The following is a 21108-nucleotide window of genomic DNA, read 5'->3' as shown; positions in this document are numbered from 1 at the left end:
GTTAATACATGGGCTACGTGCTTGCCATGTTCAGCGCATTTGACATTGCAAAGATGAGTTCCAATGGCAAGAAGGTGACAACGTGAAGGTGGAGATGTGGGCTCATGGAGTCGTACACGGACAAAGGACGTGGAATGTCGCTGGTACTGGTACTCGGCAAGAGAGCAAGTGCTCACCGAGGTGCGGAATATGGTGGAGTTGTACCGGTACCACAACAAGAGCAAGGATCCGAGGAGGTGAGTAACTGAGCGTAGCTACCACTCGCATGGGTTCAGCATCGTGAAAACAAGCGTGAACGTGTCATCCGACGGTAAGAAGGCATCATTGTGCGTGTTTTCCTACCTAGGCTTGCGTTTGGGCTTGTGCACACTTCGTATAATGAACATGCATGAAACTGTGCCCAAGGTGCCTGGCGCGTTTGACATGTTAGACAACAAGATATTCCTAGCTGGAGCCGTGTTGCAGGTGATCCATACGTTTGTGTACGTGCACCTAGACGTGGAGCTGGTGCTGGACCACAAGGTATCACCGCTCCTCAAGGAAACGGTCCACCTGGTGTGCTACCACAACCTGGTAGCGAACCTTCACCTACTCGACGGCTACCGGGGCCGTGGCTTGGAGTTCCAGTTTTGCAATAGGAACCCAACACTAGTGAACAAGGCAGCAGACTAACTTGCGATGAGCACATGGTGCCGCTTGCACGACACTATATAAGAACAAGGGCATGGTCTGGATAGATGACGGATGGTGGGTGATGCTGCCGCGCCATAGGGGCGTCGGTTGAGTACCACTCAGAGGACACCGACCATCACTCCAGCAGCTCGGGCTCACCACCCAGTTCAAGCGATTCTAGCCATGCTATTTGTGTGGGCCATTTTGCTGGTTAACATGAAACGACATGCTAATATCGATATGCAGTTTGAAATACCACGTACTGATGTGTCACTGAAATGACCTACAAGTATACTTGAACACCAAAATGACATAAAGTAAAAGTTACTCAAGAAAGTTACCCAAAAGGATTGAAAAGAATATGTATGAATATGGTACTTCAAGGCAGTGAGAGGATAACTTTGGTACATCTGGGTTTTTTTTGTTTCGTCCAGTTAAATAGAACTAGTTTCTGAAAGTTAAAACTAAAAACAATATTGAATGAAATTTACCACACATTTTGGAAAATATGGTTCAATTATTCAATATGATTTGATTTTGAATGCCAAGTGGTGATGGGCAATACAAGGATGGATAATTACTATGGACAATGCACCAAGGAAACCAACAATAAATTTGAAAATCAACTGATATAACCATCAGTGAGCAATGTATCTACAGCATATAGGAGTACAGAGACTCAAATGATGTCTCGAAAACATTCAAAGAGGAGCCTGCATTCAAATCCAAATCAAAACTTTTTGGTGTGAGAACTAGAAAACCTTTTTGATGCCCAAATCATGCTTGCAGTTCACATGCTCAGAGCAATAACTGAACCCTTTAATTCCTGGACCAATTTCCACTCTTCCCCCCATATTTGTGTTGGAGACATACACATCCATTATACAAATGTCCTTTGAAGCAACAGTGCCGTATTCGGCACACCGTGTGCTGAAAATAGCTTTTTCGGTACACATTGTGCCGAAAATCCATTTTCGGTACACCGTGCGCCGAATACGGATGCTAAATTAATAAATACAACTGCATGTTATCTATTTCGGCAAATACGCTCAGGTATGTTGTCTAATTTTGGATTTTCACCCTGGAAACCGTAGAGGTACTCCTTTAAGCTCACCTTTTGATTCGGAAAAACCAAATGATCCCGACTGATTGATGTATCTGATTCGATGGCACACAGTGCAGGAACAACAACGTCTAATGCAAGTACAACTATAGCTATCCCCGCTGTCGTGCAGCCCGTCACAACTACCGGAACCCGATGAGACACAAGTGTTAGAAATCAAATGATTTTGTACGGTTGTTTTGATGGGTGTCTGTTCGGAATGGATGTCTTCACGAACGGACACCTCTCCAACAAATATAAATATATAGCAACCTTTAATGAAAGTATGAGTTTGAATCATTGTTGTATCTCTAATTTATATTGGCAATCTTAGTTTAAAATATGTTATCAACACCAGAATCTCTACTGAATGATCAACACAAGAATAGAGGCACGAATGCCTCCATCAATCGATCACAGAAGGTGAGACATGGCGAGGATGGACTTCGATTGTCGACGCTCTTCTTCGTGTCTTGCGCTAGGCAGGCCGTCCTCACCATGGTCCTCGTCGAAATAGTGGTTGGTGTCGCCACCGCGCTCCTATAGATCACGGCCAACATGGTCGCCGCTCCCACAGATGTGGTGGTCGTGGCCCACGTATGCCTCGTTGTTCTACGGTTGTGAGGTACCACGCTGGCCCAAGCATCCTCCAATCTCGACCGTGCTCGGTGACGATACTCCTCCTCACGCCCTTGGCTTCTGTTTGCACCACAGCCTTATGCCGTTCAGGTTCAGGCCGATGACCCACTCGGCATCACTGCCACCACCAGAGGTCGTTGTTCCCATCGACGTAGAATCAACGCTCCCCTCACTGACACCTACGCAGACTGCTTCGACGGCACCAGGCCCAAGTCATCTAGGATGACTTGTCACCACAGCGGTGTGCTGCATCAGCAGCGGCACACCCCCTCCGGCGTGAGTCACGCTGGTGAATCGTGAAGTCACACCGACACCCTCGGTTAACCCGAGCGGTACTATCACGTCTCGCCGTGGTTACCCCTTTCTTCAATAACCCGGTGGTTGGATCCACCTCGGGCGGCTCCTATCCTTCATGCGGTGGCCCCATCCTCACCACTCCCGCAGGCAAAGGGACCTCAACGATGCCTTCTGCTCCAGCTGGCCGCGTCCTCCGTCGCTTCGTGACCGCGGTGGCTAACCGCAAGCCCGGCCTTCGCCTGAGATCTTGGACCTCATCGTACTCAGGCTTCGACTTCGGGCCCCACATCGACGGCGACATAAATGACCCGTTCTCCTCCTCCGACGGGGAGGAGTACACCCCGCACTAGAAGGCATGGCGGAACGACAGCACGGAGGCAGAGCAGAGGAGGTGGTGCGGCGACGTGATGAGTGAGGCATGGCGAGCGAGGCGGGGTGAAACCCTAACTGCCAAGCCGCGCCACCCTTATACGCCGCGCGTGCGCCCCTCCTCCGGGCCAGCTGAAAGGCCGCGCCAGCCCAGGGCCATGCTATGGCCTGACTCCCTCCCCACGCCCGGTCGCACAGGCCGAAAGGCTGTCTAGGCTTCGGCCCAGGTTGACTTGCCCCATACCCCAGCGCCATCTGCAGAGGCCATAGGCCATTTTGAAAAAACCACCCCGTGTTTCTCACAATTTGCAAGATAGTCCAACTATTAGTATTGTGTATTAAGTAATTTTCATGTTTAGGCCCTCGATGTTTACTATAATTACATTCAGTAGTGTTTATTGTTGTAATTTAACATTCCAGACGCTATTTTTCTATAATATTGTGCACTATTCAATATGTTTACTTCATGCAATCCCTATAACATGCAATTATATTTATGACCACTTTAATTTTGCAATTGAGATTTATTTTCTTGCAAGATTATATTGTAATTCACCTTATCTAAGCTCAATGAGCTTTTATGCCCAAAAGTGCTTTTCAAACAGAATTACAATGTAAAATCAAATTAAGTAATTACCTCAATTTAATATTTATGAAACACAAGGTAATAGAGATATGGATCTACTGCAAATTTGCAGATTATCCACTATTACTGTAGCATCTACATTTTGTCATCTTGAAAAAATAACTACCTTCATTGTGCTCTTCCAAATATTATACTTAGTATAACACAAGGTAATAGCAACATAGACATCTACTGATAAATGTCAGATAATGTCTCCTACTACTATAAGATCTACACCATATTTGGTGATTATCTTCAACGTGTTAGCTAAATAATTTGAGGTCTATACTATGTAGTTCAAGTCTCAACTTGATTTTATATATTTTGCATCATTATTAAAACAATACCATGATTATTTTTAATTTACTAATAGTAAATTAATCAAATCTATGGTTAAATCTATGTAGGTCAAGATGACCAACAAAGAGTTCGATATACTTGCACTCGATGGTCTCAACTACCCGACATGGGCAATTGACATCAAGGTCAGCCTTGCGTCCCACGGAATAGTAGCGACACTCCAACCTCCCCAAGAGAGAGATCCACCGCTCATAGATCAAGTTAAATATGGTGAATTATACATAATAAGGCATCATATCCATCCGGATCTCAAATCTGAGTATCTGATGAAAAAAATTCGAGCACATTGTGGCTAGCTCTCAAAACAAGACGTGAATAGCAAAATGCAGTCATTCTGCCTAATCCAAGTCACGAATAGACACATCTTTGACTCCAGGATTTCAAATCCGTCGAAGATTACAATCATGTTGTTCATAAAATATGTTCTAAATTGTGTTTTTGCGAAAAAGAACCTACAGAAGCGGAAAAAATAGAGAAAAAACTTTATCTACTATGCTTCCTACTGATAGGATCTTACAAAAACAATATCGTGCAAGAGAATACCAAGTTTATTCAGACTTGATACATGTATTACTTCAGCCGAAAATCATGATGAACTCCTTCTAACGAATCATCATTAGCGTCCAATAGACGCTACTCCTTTACTTGAAGTACATTCTAATGTCCAGAATAACAATAAGTTTGATGGCTCTTCTAGAAGCCAACCAACAAACTTTAAAGGTAAACGCAGACGCAACAAGAAGCAGAAGCCACGTGCACCGGAAAAGGGGAAGGTCATATCTAAACCCAAATTTGACAAATCTATTGTTTGTCGCAAGTGCGGCTGCTACAAGAACACTACTAAGAAATGTTGAATTCCGAGATATTTAATTGATCTCTACTTATAATCTGTGGGATGTAACCGACCTGCTCAAGGATAAAGATATGAAGCACACTTCAATCTTCAAACTGTCACGACCAAGGAGGCTAGTTGTTTGCAACAAGTTCCACAAGAACCAAGTAACAACTACACTCTTCAGCTGTTAGAAGATCCCATGAGCATGGAAAATATGATCGTCGAATTTGCTTCGCATGACATGTTTGGAGACCTTATTTAGTCTCCTAATTCTAAAGATACTATGTTATCTATGTCTATTACTTGTTGTAATAATAAGTTATCATCATTATGTATTGTATGTCACAATATTGTATCATCACTTACAATACTAAATAATGTTTGTATGTATTCTATATATTTGATAAAGAATTTCATATTAAATTCTTCAATTCTATATACAGATTTTTACAGAGTCAATCTGATGGAGAAGGAAATATGCATTGTGGACAGTTGCACCACAAAATCTATACTTGGGGAAACAAAATATTTTTAAACTCTTACTAAGAGATAAGGAAATGTTTTGACAATCGCTGGACGCGATGCAGTAATTGTTAGCTCAAGTGGTGCCATAATTACACTCCCTATGGGTACTCAAGTTATAATCAAAGATGTTTTATTGTATCTTGATTCAACTCGTACCTTACTAAGTTATAGAGATATCCGTCAGAATAGTTTCCATATTAAAACTCATGATGACAACAAAGAGAAATGTCTTCTCTTAATGAAAAACAACGGATATGGCAAACAGGTACTTGAAAAAAATTCCCTTTTATCGTTAGGATTGTACTACACATACATCAAATCCGTAGCAAATATTGTGTATAAGGTAATGTTTTAGAATGTCAATACATTTCAAACTTAGCATGATCGCCTTGGTCATCCCGACATAGGGATGATGCGAAAAATTATAAGCAATTTCCCTGGTCATGTTTTAAGTGATGCTAAATTCTTACACGCTACTAACTTAATTCAATTACAACCTACTACATATCATAGTACTTTCCCTCTACAATTAGTACATGGAAATCCACCAAGTATTTTCCATCTGTGTAAATTCGGTTGTGCTACATACGTACCGATCTCACCACCGCAACATACATCCATAGGCCCACACAGGAAATTGGAGATCTATATGGGGTATCAATCTCCATCGATCATTAAATACCTCGAACCCCTCACAGAAGACCTATTCACTGCCAGGTATGCTGACTGTGTATTCAATGAAGACCACTTTCTGACATTAGAGGGAGATTTCAAGTACCAGAAAGAATGTCAGGAAATAAATTGAAATGTCCAAGACATTTTTGCCTCAAATCCAAATACTCAAGAATCTGAACTCTAAGTTCAGAAAATCATCAATTTACAATATATTACAAATAACCTGCCAGATATATTTACTAACTACAAATGTGTCACAAAATTCTATAATCCTGCCAAATATGTGCCCGAAAGAGTGGAAGTACCAATAAAAACCAACTTAACTCCCTATTTAAAATAAGAGGGTAAGAAGTACAGCCATAAAGAAGGAAACAACTTCTTGCAAGTGCCAAAGAAAACATAGGAAGAAACCCTCTGAAACAATGAGTGCAAGTCAACCTCAAGTTGATAGACATCTAATGGGTAGTATACACCCAATGGATAGGTAACATTCACAACCCAGCTCAATAGTGCACTCAATTAATGATCCTGGGACATCGGAATACCCTAACTCAATTGTATTGACAAATCACGAATAGTCACCAAAGGTACAAGAGATTTCCACCAACTATCTAGATTCTGGAGAATCATACGATCGAAAGACTATAATTATCGACATATACTTCTCCACTATGATTGTAAACAACCTCCAAAATAATCTAGATCATAAGACCATGGCAGAGTGTAAACAACGCTCGGATTGGACTCAATGGAAGGATGCAATCCAAGCAGAGATAGCGTCACTCACAAAAAGAGAGGTATTCATAAAAGTAATACATACACCTCTAAATGTCTTCCCTGTGGGATTCAAATGGGTTTTCGTCTGGAAACAGAATGAGAACAACGAGGTGGTGAGATACAAAGCAAGGCTAGTAGCACAAGGGTTCATGCAAAGATCTGGCATTGATTTCAATGAAACATATTCTTCAGTCATGAGTAGAATCACATTTCGATATTTTATCTTATTGGCAGTTCAAAATCATCTATCTATGTAGTTGATGGATGTAGTGACTGTATATCTATATAGGTCACTTGATTCGGACATATATATGAAGGTTCCTGATGGAATGCAAATTCTGAATCCAAACGTAAATCACAACATATATTGTGTAAATCTTAATAAGTCACTATATGGTTTAAAGCAGTCGGGACAAATGTGGCACAACTGACTTAGTGAGTTCCTTCTGCAGAAGGGTTACTTCAACAATGATGATTATCCATGTGTGTTCATCAAAAAATTCTTAATAGGATTTTGTATTATCTCTGTATATGTTGATGACCTAAACATCATTAGCAATGCACAAGATATCGATGAAGCACGTGATCATCTAAAGACGGAATTCAAGATGAAGGAGGGTAAAACCAAATTTTGCTTGGGTCTACAACTCGAGCACATTCCCTCGGGAATTATGGTAAACTAAGCTGCCTATATCTAAAAAATATTGGAGAAATTCAATACGGATAAATCATATCCATCTAAAATCCCCATGGTTGTTCGATCTCTAGACATGGAGAAAGACCTATTTAGACTGTGGAAAGATAGAGAAGAGATACTAGGACCCAAGGTTACATATCTCAGTGCTATTGGAGCACTTGTATATCTTGCAAATTGCACCAGACCTGATATGACATTTACAGTGAACTTACTAGCTAGGCATAACGCTGCTCCAACTAAATTAGGCGGGAGTTAAGAATATCTTTCGATATCTTCAAGGCACCAAAGATCTTGGTCTATTCTTTCAATTTCAAAGAAACCGAGATTCAAATATGATTGGATACACTGATACTGGCTACTTATCAGATCCTCACAACACTAGATCACAAACAGGCTTCGTGTTCCTACATGTTAGGACAACCATTTCATGGAAGTCTTTCAAACAAACACTAGTACCTACATCCACCAATTATTCTGAAATAATTGCATTATACAAGGCATCACGTGAATACGTGTGGCTTCGCGGAATGATAAACCTCATACAACAGTTATATGATATTGGTTCCATTGAATCACCTACCATTATCTACGAAGATAATACTGCTTGTGTTGCTCAGATGCAAACAGGTTACATAAAAAGTAATATCATTAAACATATTACCCCTTGTTTTATCCTCATGAGTTACAACAAAGTGGGGGAGATAAACATCTTGTAAATTAAATATTGTGATAATCTCGTATATTTATTCATAAAGTTCTTACCAACTTCGGTATTTTAAAAATATATTCATGGTATTGGTATGCGATAACTTTAAAATTTGCAAGAATCAGAGGAGTCTACTCCTGAATTTAACATATTCATACATTATATTGTACTCTTTTACCTTTATAAGTTTTACTTACACAGTTTCTTATAAAAAGTTTTTAATGAGATAATATCTATACAAAATCATATATCATACTTTTTATTTTTGTTACCGGGGTTTTAAAGGAGGTATACAAGACATATCTATTATTCTCTAAACTCGCTTATGGGTGTTTTTTTTTTTCTCATATGAGTTAACAAAGAGACAATAATCAATATATGTTGTATCATTTTCTCTTTATTTTTTCACCGAATTTTAAAAAAGTTTTAACAGCATATCACAACTACTCTCCTCATATTTTTCTCACATGTTTTTGGAGGGGCTTTCAAGATAAAATATATAATAAGTATATGAACTGGCATCGAAAAAAAGGAGTGTTAGAAATTAAATGATCTTCACCTACCGTCAAGTGTTACTTCCGTACGGTTGTTTTGATCGAATGGGTGTCCGTACGGGAGGGATGTCTCCATGAATAGACACTCCTCTAATATGTATAAATATGTAATAATTATCAATAAAAGTATAAGTTCAAATTATTATTATCTCTCTAATTTATATTGGCAAGCTTAGTTTAAAATAACGAGCATGCGTGCAGTGCGCCTTGCCATTTTCCACTAGGCCGCTGCGCTCGTGCTCACCACGGCCACCGCGGCAGCTGATCGACGCTACGCCAATGAAGATATTACAGGACAACAGCGAGATGCCAGCAACAGAACGATCTAGAAGGCAAATTTTACTTGGACTTCGGCAACTGGCATGCATGATGCCGTCGATCGTCCAGGTACCTCTTAAGAAGGGGAAGGGGACGAGACAACGATACGCCATTAATTTGGTCCGAATGTCGCCCTTCATCAATAGCACGGTATTGGTACGTGTCGAGTTACTGAAACATGGGCTTGCATCTGGACTTGTTTTCTTTTCTTCGAGCACGTTCTTACGACAACTCCAAGATAAAAAGGCTCACTGCCGAGCCCGTTCCATCCTATCCCTTCACATCTCAGAAAACAGACAAAAGTTTCAAGTCAGGAATTCTCCATTGATGAGCAAGTGCTTACAGCTCTGCGATCTCAACAGACTGATATCCTCGCGGGGTTCATCTTTTCTCCACGTCTACCATATATTTTTGCATGGTGATTGCTCAAATGAGATAGTATGCAGATACCAATATTATCAAGCTTCAAAGGAAAAAATGCCAACAAAAAAAATTTCTACGGCGTTGCCATCCAAACAGCTATTTCCACACTGAATCGCTGAGGAATCTGAGTGCAGGGACGCCTTTCACCTCCGAATCAAGGAGTGGTGCCTGGATTAGCTTCAGGCCGCCAAGTTCGCGGTCCTCCCTTATCGCACTGAAGGCACGTGCTTGTTCCTGAAATTGTGAAGTTTCTGTTCAGATACTTGCACCATCACTGATATTCAGAAAGCAGGCTACAAGGGATGTGCCATTCAGGAACAAGCTTTGAGAAACTATGTGACGCAATATCCATTCAAATGAAATATGCTGTAAACTTGTTGTAGATGGAATATTCCTGTCCAAATCCGAGTGGTACCAGTGTTGTGACTTGTGAGAACGGTGGTACTTTGCATACCCTCAGTTTTGCAGCACAAAATCTGCAGTCGGATGCAGATGGTGGTAACACTTGATTTACAACAAGCCTTCTTGTGTGCGCACCATCCTTCTTTAAAGATGCATGAAATCTTGATGACTCGCTAACTGCCATCATCTGAGAAAACAAGCACGCACAAGTAATGAAGTAAGATTAAACGGACTCCTCGTCTGCAGCTAGCCTTATATGCATTTCATGACCTCGTCAACAGACTTTTCCTTTCTTTTTCATTGAGTTGTGAATATACCAAAAGCAACCTATTTTTTATTGCTCGTTTGAAATCAATGTATACAAGAGTAAATGGACCTCCAAAATGTGCAGGGCTACACCTAGAATATAAACTATACTTAACACAAATAACTGTTGCCGCAATTGCAAAGGGTGGTAGCTTTTACCGTTGGAATTGTCACAACGATGAATTCTGTTGATTGTGGATCATACAAAAGCTCACTTACTCTGGCAGTCTGCTGTCTTAATTCCTCTAGCATGGAAGACTTGATGAAAGAAGATGATCAGGTTGCAGTTTGCTTTTCAACACACTCTAACATAGTTGAACTGGAAATTATTGTGCACTTACATCTACTTGCGCTTTCCCAGAAGCTGATTTAAGAGCTCGCATGGATGAAGCTGCGTTTACAGCCTGAAATAACCATGTGCAGTAACATGTGTTACACATTTGCATAAACAAAAGTCTGATTCCAAGGTCCCAGAAAAACTAAAAGGGAAGAATGCTGCCAGACAAATTTTGATACTTTGTAGTTCTGTTGTACTTGTAGCCTTTAACACTTAGTACGTTCTATTTGAAACATTTCTTTTCTTTAACAATTCAATACCACTAACATGCATTTGCAACAAAAGTAAACTACAGTTATGCCACACTGAGACAAAATGTAGTCAATAATACTGTGACTTCTGACTTTGTGAGCATATGCTGCATAGCATTTGCTGCCTTGTATTTCACATGAACAGGTCTATATAGAGTTATAGACATTATACTGAAACAAAATTAAACACATTTATTCCATAACCCAACAGAATCCAGAACGACTCAAAGCAGGGAAACCCAGACAAAAGATTTGGTGTTACAAATTACAGACATATGATTAAATCTAATGGAGAAAAAAAAGTCCAAGCTGAAACCGTGGGGCAATTTTAGTAGTGGTTGGAGTCTTGGAGATACCATGTTAATCAAACCCCTGACAATAGCTCAAGCTTAGTGCGTATGACATGTGTCGGAAACTCTCTCATCAAGTTAGTGACACCACTTGTCCTTACCGCTATTTCATTAAGAGTAAATTGCAGCATAGGTACAACAACTTGTGAGGTGGGTGCAAATAGGTCACAAAACTTGACAATTGCTTATATAGGTCACACAACTTGTTTAAGTGGTGCATACAAGGTCAAAATCGCAAAAGGTGGCACATCCACAAACATGTGGCACTAACTGGGATGCCACATCATCCGCCTCCCACTCCCCCCCCCCCCCCCCGGTCTCTCACTCTTCGTGCAATAATTCCCACACTAACTAAATTAATCAATAAACACCAATTAAGTGAAGCTGTGAGGCACAAGTATTACCAAGCAAGACAAATAATGTGACATTAGCAGCCACCAGGCCAGTCACCAGTCCAACTCCGGCCCTTCCCTACAAGAATACCCGGCTAACTAGCCACACCCTCCCACTTGATCTCCTCCCTCTCCCTTCCATGCATTCAGCACCCTAAAACCCAGAAAGCTCTCAAAACGAGCTGCGGGAGGAGGAAAATGTAGTGCTCCTGGTTCTTGCAGCGTTAGTCTTCATCACGGACACAGTAGTCAGTGAAGGTATCATGCGTTGTTAGGAACTCACGTACTGGCCACAAGGCATGGATACTGCACATCCCATACCTCAGAGCATTCAGGTGTCTCAATTTTTTGGTCGAGGAGACAGAGAGGAGTTCTGGGAGAGAAGAGTATGGAGCAGTGACGTGGCATCCCAGCTAGCGCCACACATTCCTAGATTTGCCACCCTTCACGTTTTTGACTGATATACATCACTTAAACAAGTTTTGTGACCTATTTAAGCAATTATCAAGTTTCACAACCTATTTGAACCCACCTCACAAGTTGTTGTACCCATGGTGCAATTTACTCATTCATATCAATCACTAATACCTATCCTGAGCCTCTTTTACCTAATTATCACAACAAAAATGATAAACAAGTAACAAGTTCGAATATATACTCATGCAAATGAAGTTCATGGAGCCAGCATAGAGTATAGAAGGAAAGAATAGTTCCATTAGCTCACCTTGATGGTCAGACCGAGAAACTTTTCAATCCACTTAGCAGCTGATAGAAGCTTAAGTGTATGCCCCTATGCAATACATGTGTAATCATATAATTAGGGGCCAAGGGAACAAAAGAAATGAAGAGCATAGTCTGATTCAGGGTAAATATTGTGGTGAGAAGGGGACACACAGTGGATGCAGTATCCAGCACTATACGGCTAAATGTATCGCTCCCTAGCAGTTCAATGGGTTTCATCAGCTGGAAAGGATATGCGTCAGGTGATGAGTAAATTTAGAAAGTACATCAAGAATAATAAATATCCACCAATATGTAAACTTTGATTGATACCTCTGATATTGCAAATGCCTCTTCCAATCCAGGGGGGACTCTATTCAGCATCTCATACTGCTTAGACGTTCCAACCTTGAAAGGACAGACACTGTATGCATAAGTAATGTGATCTAGAAAAAAATTAAAAGAAGAGCACTTCTATTCTTGAGCAACAGCAAACAAAAGCTATGTTTGTGGCAAATCTCTGTGGCATTAGACAGAATCAAATCAAAAGTGTAAGTGCAGTGCTGGCCCCACTGACCACTGGTTTACAACTACAATGCTGAATAACTGATACAATGATATGTGCCAAAGAACAAAAACAAGCATATGAAACTAGAACCCCTGCAAAAATTCAAGCATCATCATTACCTCAGGCACAATACCAATAGAGAGAAAATTGGTGCAACAATCAACATACACTTAGCCAACAAAGAACTTCATCTTGACACTTCTACAGTTATTACATTCATCTAGTCATGAGATTAACAATCTATTGAAGGGCCATCAAAATGCAAATGGAGAAGGAAACTACATGATTTCCTAGGTGATTTATACCGGATCAGGAGGTATTTCAATCCCCATCCTTCCCAGTATATTATGGATCCAAGAGCCAAAAGCAGAAGGTTCCGCCTCTAACTTCACATGGCCAATCTGTAAACGAATGTGTTCAATCCAATATAAGAGCTAGTTAATGCCAAACCAGCATGGAAATAAACAGATCTGTGACTTCAGAAAACACATATTCATCGCCACCCCTTGGGAGCTGTCCAGTTGGGAGTGAAACGTTTTGGATGATCCTGGAGCAAAGAAATCGCCACTTCTCCACAAAATTGATTATTTGTTTTATCATGTTCCCTACCCACAAGGATGATCCAAAGTGTTCATTTCCCAATTGGACAGCTCCTGCTGGTTGGGAGCGCACGATCATGCATTAATCACAGTATGTCAGTAGCGCATAGACTGAAAAATGTAGTAGAATGGCAAACATTCTAAGCGTAACTTCTACCTCAACTGCAAAAAGCGAGTCAAATCCATCAATGCGTATAATTTTTCCGTCACTCATGTCCTATAAACAACATAGGCAAGACAATCAGCAAAGATTCTAAAGAATCAATTCAGCTAGCATGTACACAACATAGGCGTTCAGATACTTGTTCCAATGAATCGCCCAGAGAATGTGTTGGGTCCATAGACGCAATGAGCGTCGGTTCACCACTGTTGGCAAACTTCATGGCAAGCGACGCCGCCATGCTTGTTCTCCCGACACCACCTTTGCCTCCAAGCAAGTAGTACTTCTGGGTGCTGGCAAGCATCTCAACGAATCCGCCACTCACATCCACCAGGCTGGAACTGTACCTTTCTGTCCAACGTTTCAGCAAGGGTATAGTCAGTGTTTTGCTTTCTACTTCAGGAGAGCATCCAGGTTCTAAGTAATTAAATATATGAAGCAAGAGCATCAGGCACAGCGAAATTAACGGGATCCCACAAAACCTAATACAGAACATGAGCAAACCAAGAACTAGCAGCGATCAACAACTCGATTTCAAATCGCCAAAAAAAAAGAACTGATGATTTCTAGGGCATCCGCTCGAAAAGTTGCATGCACTGGCTTCCAGCTGCAAGCGAAGGGATGGATATGAGGGCAATGGGCAAACCATGAGTGCTCCGGTGAGACACGAGGGGCTCCGCTGCCGCCGGCGTCGAGATGCGGCGGCAGGCATCGCGGGCAAGTCGCCGGGCCGTAGGGTTTAGGAGAGCTGCCATTTTGGTCCGGTGGTGGATTTTGGGTTGAACCGGACTGCAGTTTGTTGTGGTGGAGCTGGAGTTTAGTAACAATACTTGGTTGATATGAAATGGAAAATGACTACCGAAATTGTATTGTACATCGAGAATACACTTAAAATCATCTTCAATTATATTCTCTTCATTTTCGTCAAAAGAACCGTTAGGCACAGCCTAAGAAAACATGATCCAGACATGTCCCTCTCGCCCAGGCCCGTCAATTGAATCGTCTGATTCCTGTGCTCGAAATAAGAGACTTATGAGTTAAACCAGTATTCCAAGACAAGATGGCCGAGTTGGTCTAAGGCGCCGGTTTCGGGTAAGGGTCCGAAAAAAAAGGGCATGGGTTCGAATCTCATTCTTGATTCTTGACAAATACCATATCTCATATTTTGAGTTTCTTCTGGAAGTGATGAAATTGTTCTCATTTTTAAGCCGTTCCGCTGTCGTTGCACAATGATTTTTTTTACCACTTCTGTTGTACATAAAAACCCGGCCAACTTGCTTTGGACTAAAGGCTCTGTTGTACATAAAAAACTTATGTTTTGTTCCTTTTTTTTAGCCTAAAGGCTCTGTTGTTGTACAAAAACTGGATACATATAAGCGTGACTGATGGTGCCCTATATACAACGTTACCTCACCTCTGATATTGAAATGTCTACCTGATTGTGTGTAAATCCTCAACTCCGGTATACAGCGAGGACAACATCAGCGTCAGATGAAACAATTTAAAGATGTACTGTTTGATCATAAAACAGAACACGTCCTAAATACCTACCAATAGGCACATATCGTGATTCATGATTGAGTGGATCAATACTGCTGAAATACAAGTACACGGCATTCTTAATATTGCCTAGCATGCATGATGCATAGTAAATAATACGACATAGTGATTCTAAATTTTTTCCAGGGTAACCATGTAAACACATCAAAACTGCATGAGATAAATAGTGCAAGGGATGTCAAAATACTTTGGATATATGACTCTTGAGTACTCAACCACAAGAATCTGAACATGAGAAACGATATCCAGATTTCCACCCTTTGGAACAAGGAAAATTGATCGAAATCTCTAGCTTAACTCAGGAACCACCAGCTTAGCATACTGAACAAGCGACTATGCAACGATCACCATCTTCCTAAAAAATGGGTACTAGTTTGATCATTTCATTTTGATGTTTGCTTCTCCTTGGTCTTTTGGATCTTCAAAACCTTCTTCACAATCTTTTGCTCCTCGACAAGAAAAGCACGGATGATCCTGTAATACAAATGCCAGAAGATGCATGTAAAAAGTAGATACATAATGCTTGTTAGCACCAGCAGGCAGCAGGTAAAACAATAAGACAACACTAACCTTTCCCTAACAGCCTGACCAGATAGAACACCACCATAAGGACGGTTCACAGTCCTCCTGTTCCTAGATAATCTAGATCTTTTGTACTCAGTGGGCCTTAGGTGCGGTATCTGCAAGATATCAAAACAAACAATGTTAGAACTTACATGACCAAATTAATAACAATATACAGCATGAAACAAATTTGCATCATTAATTGGTGAAGTCCTTACAGCAAATTAATATTACAGTAGCAAGAGAAGTTTTATGAAATTGCACCTAACAAATAGAGCTCTAAGCTCCTATTAGCTAATTATTCAATCACCAACAAGCTTTAATAAACAGAACAAACCATCAACCAATAACATGGAAGGACTTCTAACATGTACATTGACTAACTAACACCGCACATACAGTCCAAGAAGACATGCATCAAAGCCGCAATGATTTACACTGGCCTATTTCCTATGACCGAATCCGTGAATTATGTCTTTGTTCAGTTATAAAGACACCTTTGTTCGTATCATTAGCATCACTCCTTTGTTTGTATAATCAATCTCATTCACTGAGCAATCATGTCTATAACTGTTGCAATAAATACAACTTCAACCCTCCGCCAAAACTGAAACACGCAAAGGTGCTGCGTAGAGGCAACACATACATGGAACAACAGGTCCGATCTTTCATTCAACAAAACAGAACTAATGCATAGGCATTTGTACGATGTCAGTTAGGTCAGCAACGAAAATTCGGGTGCCCAATTCACATTTTCACCACAGACCAATCTAAATCCAAAAATCGGCACACTAAGATAGAGCTACACTATCGCAGCAAGATTCACACCAAAGTTGTTCTACAGTTTCGAATGGGAATCACATGCGGTGGCTTACCCCCTGGATCTTCTTGCCGGTGACTGGGCATTTCGGCCCGCTCGCCCTCTTCTTGGTGTACTGGTACACAAGCCTCCCTCCTGAACGAATCGCGCGGCACAATTAAAACACGACGAACAGCGAAACAGCTCAAATCGCAGCCAGGAAATCCGGCCGTGGGGAGGAGGATCTTACCTGGGGTCTTGACGACCCTGGTCTGGTTGGATTTGGTGGCGTAGCTGTGCCGCTTCCGGTACGTCAGGCGCTGCACCATGGCGTTGGCCTCTCTCTCTCTCTCTCTCTGCGCTGGGGGGAGGTGGCGGCGGCGGCTAAAACCCTGGACGAGCAAGATTGGTGGGGCTGGAGCGGAGAGCGAACAAAAGGAGGGTGCCGGAACCTGACCTAGATCGGACGGCTGCGGAACTTTTGATCGAAGGGTCAGGAAGGATGGTCCTGATAGCAGCGCTATAAACATCACTTCAGTTGGTGAGTAGAAGCATTTGTTACCGGCCCATGTGTCATTCTAATATTATATGTTATTTTACAACGTGTATGTGTTTTCAATGTTACAGAGAAAGCTTTCCTCAAATTATTTGTCATTTCCGTCGTGTTTTGTTTTCTATTTTCTTCTTCATGCTTGCAACTATTCAGAATTTCAGAGCGCATGAATATCTAAGACTTGTGAAAATTGTACGATTTTCTGTGAGAGAAAATCGCATGAAATTATCATAAAGTAAACGTGCTTCAAATGTGCTCAATGTCCTACTCCTACCTAGCAAATCTGAAGTTCGCGACATCCGAACCGCTCCTCCTGGACTAAACGCAGGAACGGGCTGTAATACCTCCAGGGCCCATGCATGGCCAGTGGCCGGCCCAGGAGCACTTGTCAACGGTTAGGCTACCATAGCATAAATTAATTTTTTTTATTGCGTTCAACTAGAAAATCGTGTGAATAGGAGATTATGGATTATTACCATTAGATGTGTATAATAGTAAAAAAAGAGTTGGAGCAGTCTAATTTAATATTATGTGTGTTAGTGTAAAGAAAATAGTCGATCTCATTGCGAACGGAGTGTCTTCTCCTCACGCGATCATAGATGATTGTCTCAGTACAACCTCGCATCCTTGTCGTCGATCAATACCCCAGCAACAGCAGCAGTATCTTCACGGTATCCACACGTCCAAGAGTGGAACATCGTGCATCGATGTGCTAGCACCGTGTGCCTGGCTATAGTTTTGTGGGGAGGTCGAGTGGAGGTGATAGGTAAGGTTTCAGGGTGGTGGATTTGACAAGCCCACACCCTCATGCCTTCACTTATATAGAACCCGCTAATGAGTTGTCATGTTAGAGGCTCATTAGGACTCTAATCCCTCACAAATCGTTATCCATGTAGCTTACGTACGAAATCCTATCTGAATTAGTGTTCCAACTAGTAAGTGTGCAACTCATTGGATTCACGTGTAAATGGTTATGGGCCCAAAAAACACTTTTCGAATCATAAATTAATAGCGGTACTTAGCAGGATATATTGATGCTTGAACACATACAAATATCATTTTCAGTTGAATCTTGATATACACGTTGATCATTTTACCTCATAATATCAATCAAGCTCAAGGTAAGATATGTGTCATCTTTAAGATAGCTTAACCATTCACTCGATCTTGTAATAGAATACTAACTCGTAACTAATTTTTTAATCATATTGGCATGACTATGCACTTTCTTAATTCAACCACATTGAGAGACTTAAAGATCTCTCTCATTGTGTAGGAGATGCAAATTCTATCTTAATTACTCACATCACATGATATGTTTATAGCATATTCGAAAATCATTTTTACAACTACTTAGTTACGGAGTAGCTTTGGTAATCAAAAAGTGTGCTACTATACATTATAGAGATCAATCATGATCTCAGGTTTAAAAATCTTGTAAGTATACCACCTAAGACTACAACTAACGATATATTAAATAATAATATAGCAGTGTCTCGAGGTGGATCAATTTAACACCATATTTTCTAATATGTATCCACGTTATTGATTTGATATCTTTTTTTCTAAATGATGACACCGGTGATGTCGATGATTGATTTGATATTTTCATATCTATAATTCGTGAAACATGATCATTAATCAATACATATACTGATATATTAATCATCACTATAAAATAAGATATATTAGAGATAATTTAGAATAACATAATGATATAAATAAAAAGTTTCACCAACAAGTCACATACTTATCAATGTAAATATATAATAATTATCTATAAAATAGAATAATATATTATTTAAAAGTAGATCATCTCTAATATCTCTCGAACGTATCACCATAAACCAATGGGCTAGTTTTGCCTTGCTGCTCACACACGGCCCCAGTTCCTGCATAACTTGCAGCAGCCAGCAGGCAACGGCCGACGATGCCAACTGCCAAGACATGCCCCCGGTGCGCGTGCCCGTCGCTGGATGCCCGCATGCATCCTCGGCCGGCACCGCCCGCCTAGACGAGGCGCCGCTAGCCGGACGCCGCACACGCCGATGCGACCGCAACGGCTCGAGCACTCCCACACAACCACACCACCAACCCGCTGCCGTGAATGTAGCCGCCCGCCTGCTGCAGCCGTTCGCTTGGCTGCACCTGCCGTCGCGCTGTATCCAGTGACATCTTTCCTGTCATCAGTATCTTTCGAGAACACGCCGTAGCACTGCGCTCCTCCCGGATCTAAATCGAATCTCTGACTTTGACTTCAAACCTCCGTGGACCGTTGGATCGTGGATAGAGGATCAGATGTACTTGCACAATGTAACATGTAAATTAAAATCGATAAGTAAATTAACGGACCGTAGTACAGTAATTGATGTTAAGAATCTGTTCATCTACTCATAATTTACTGTTCTCTTGTGACTTCGTACCCCTAAAGTCGGGGGATCCGGATCCCCTATCAGTATCAACTGGAAGGCGATCGAATTCCAGAGTTAATTGTGAGCAGCTGTTGCCATTATATTCACGAACATGAGAAGTGTCTCTCTCTAATTGCCCCTTAACCCAGGCCAGCATGCAGCACCGTGGTAAGTCGAAGTGTGGCAGACTAAACTCATGATCTACAGAATGAGCATTTTCGTTGCGCATGTCTGAGCTTTTGAAACTAAACTACACATTGGAAATGAACTCGAGTATACATACATGGACCTGTCTCAACTTGCGATCGAGTTGCGGTTGCGTGCCCATTCTTTCCTTGGCACATCTCTGTACAAGTATTTCTATAGCAAAATCGTTTGCACCTTACAATGTAGAACAGCTCGAACCTCAAAGAGAAAAGTGCCAAACGAAATAGATGAAAAGAAAGAAAGAAAGAAAGAAGAACAAAACCAAGGGAATCGACCCTTGAAAGCTCTCGAACACCGCGGATGTACTCATCAACAATCAGCACTTGTTGTGGATCGGGTCGGACCCTCTCCGGACTCGCCGCTTGCTCATCCTGTCGGGGTCGAACACCGTGGAAGGAGAGGACCCGGTCGTCGTGGGCTTCTTGGAAGCGTCGAGGCTACCGGCGGTATTACCGCCCTCCGCAAGCTTCCGTGGTTGCTCGGCCGGTAAGGCACCGCGCCTGCTCGTCTGATCGGAGAGAACGGCCGGGACTCTGACGGCACGAACCTCAGGACCAGAGGCCAGAAGAGCAGCAAGAACAAGAACCGCCACCAATGTATGCCTGAGGACTCTCATTCTCTCCTCTTGGAATGACCGGGGCGATGCTAGTTATGCCACTATCAAGCTTAGCATTGCGAAATGAGTATGCAGACAGCAGAAGCTTCGACCATCTCTGTTGTTTACGATGCCGGCCTTGTGTGCCTTTGTGCTGCTAGATATAGGGCCACATCTGTAATAGAGACGGGTGAGATCTCGGTCCAAAAGCATAAAGCTCAAAGAGATGGACACCCAGCAAGGCAACAAATCACTTTACTTGCGTTGTTTTTTGGCATGGGGAAGGGTGCTCCTCTTGCGTTGCTTCAGATTGAAGCTTCCAAAGTACGCAGGGACGAAAGCGGCAGGTTGGATTGGATGATGAGCAAATCCAAAGGGGAAACGAGGTGTAGGAGAGGTAAGAAACCGAGCAACCAAGAACAAGCTGGGGTCTCCAGTTCCAACCTCCAAGGCTGGTGCTGGTGCTAGTCCTCAGCGGCTTTGTTTTTTCCACCTGGCAGAATCTTCCAAAATAGCGTTCAGTAATCAAGAATGCAACTGAACTGCTTTCTTCTCTTTGTGGGCACGGCCACCTTTCTTTTCTTTTCTTTTCTTCCATGAATGTTGGTCGTTAACACAAGCCGTGCATTAACCCGACGATGTGTCGCATCCTACACGACCCATGTCCTTTTTACGTGCCAAGCCACGGGGTTTACATGCAAATGCACAAGCAGGGAAACCAGTGAAGACGTCCTGTTGTTGTGCCGTGCTTTAGCTTGCC

General features: G+C 41.8%; 2 protein-coding genes across 2 annotated transcripts; both read right to left on the bottom strand.

The window, feature by feature from the left end:
- Nucleotides 1-9454: 9454 nt before the first annotated feature.
- Nucleotides 9455-14522, bottom strand: LOC133924353 (ATPase GET3B-like). Its single transcript, XM_062369845.1, has 11 exons — nt 14306-14522; nt 13802-14010; nt 13657-13716; nt 13206-13301; nt 12666-12740; nt 12507-12575; nt 12337-12402; nt 10624-10686; nt 10442-10540; nt 10029-10163; nt 9455-9808 (listed from the first exon to the last, which is right to left on the bottom strand). Exons 1-11 carry the CDS (start codon nt 14412-14414, stop codon nt 9671-9673), a joined length of 1119 nt encoding a protein of 372 aa, XP_062225829.1. The 5' UTR covers nt 14415-14522; the 3' UTR covers nt 9455-9670.
- An 873-nt stretch (nt 14523-15395) lies between these two features.
- Nucleotides 15396-17009, bottom strand: LOC133924352 (large ribosomal subunit protein eL34). The gene is made up of 4 exons (XM_062369844.1): nt 16833-17009; nt 16659-16738; nt 15790-15899; nt 15396-15693 (listed from the first exon to the last, which is right to left on the bottom strand). Exons 1-4 carry the CDS (start codon nt 16909-16911, stop codon nt 15603-15605), a joined length of 360 nt encoding a protein of 119 aa, XP_062225828.1. The 5' UTR covers nt 16912-17009; the 3' UTR covers nt 15396-15602.
- Nucleotides 17010-21108: the final 4099 nt, after the last annotated feature.

This window comes from Phragmites australis, chromosome 7, assembly GCF_958298935.1.
Source record: "Phragmites australis chromosome 7, lpPhrAust1.1, whole genome shotgun sequence".
Classification (NCBI taxonomy): domain Eukaryota; kingdom Viridiplantae; phylum Streptophyta; class Magnoliopsida; order Poales; family Poaceae; genus Phragmites; species Phragmites australis.
This window is presented reverse-complemented; position numbering and strand designations above follow the sequence as displayed.

What these genes read in the sequence shown, in the direction of transcription:
- LOC133924352 (XM_062369844.1), bottom strand. Translation starts at nt 16,911, where the DNA reads ATGGTGCAGCGCCTGACGTACCGGAAGCGGCACAGCTACGCCACCAAA. An exon ending in CAGGGTCGTCAAGACCCCAG is followed by an intron (nt 16,739 to 16,832) that starts GTAAGATCCTCC and finishes CGATTCGTTCAG; the next exon opens with GAGGGAGGCTTGTGTACCAG. An exon ending in CCGGCAAGAAGATCCAGGGG is followed by an intron (nt 15,900 to 16,658) that starts GTAAGCCACCGC and finishes GATATCTTGCAG; the next exon opens with ATACCGCACCTAAGGCCCAC.
- LOC133924353 (XM_062369845.1), bottom strand. Translation starts at nt 14,414, where the DNA reads ATGGCAGCTCTCCTAAACCCTACGGCCCGGCGACTTGCCCGCGATGCC. An exon ending in ACTCGCTTTTTGCAGTTGAG is followed by an intron (nt 13,302 to 13,656) that starts GTAGAAGTTACG and finishes ATTCGTTTACAG; the next exon opens with ATTGGCCATGTGAAGTTAGA. An exon ending in TTTGTGCTGCAAAACTGAGG is followed by an intron (nt 9,809 to 10,028) that starts GTATGCAAAGTA and finishes TCACAATTTCAG; the next exon opens with GAACAAGCACGTGCCTTCAG.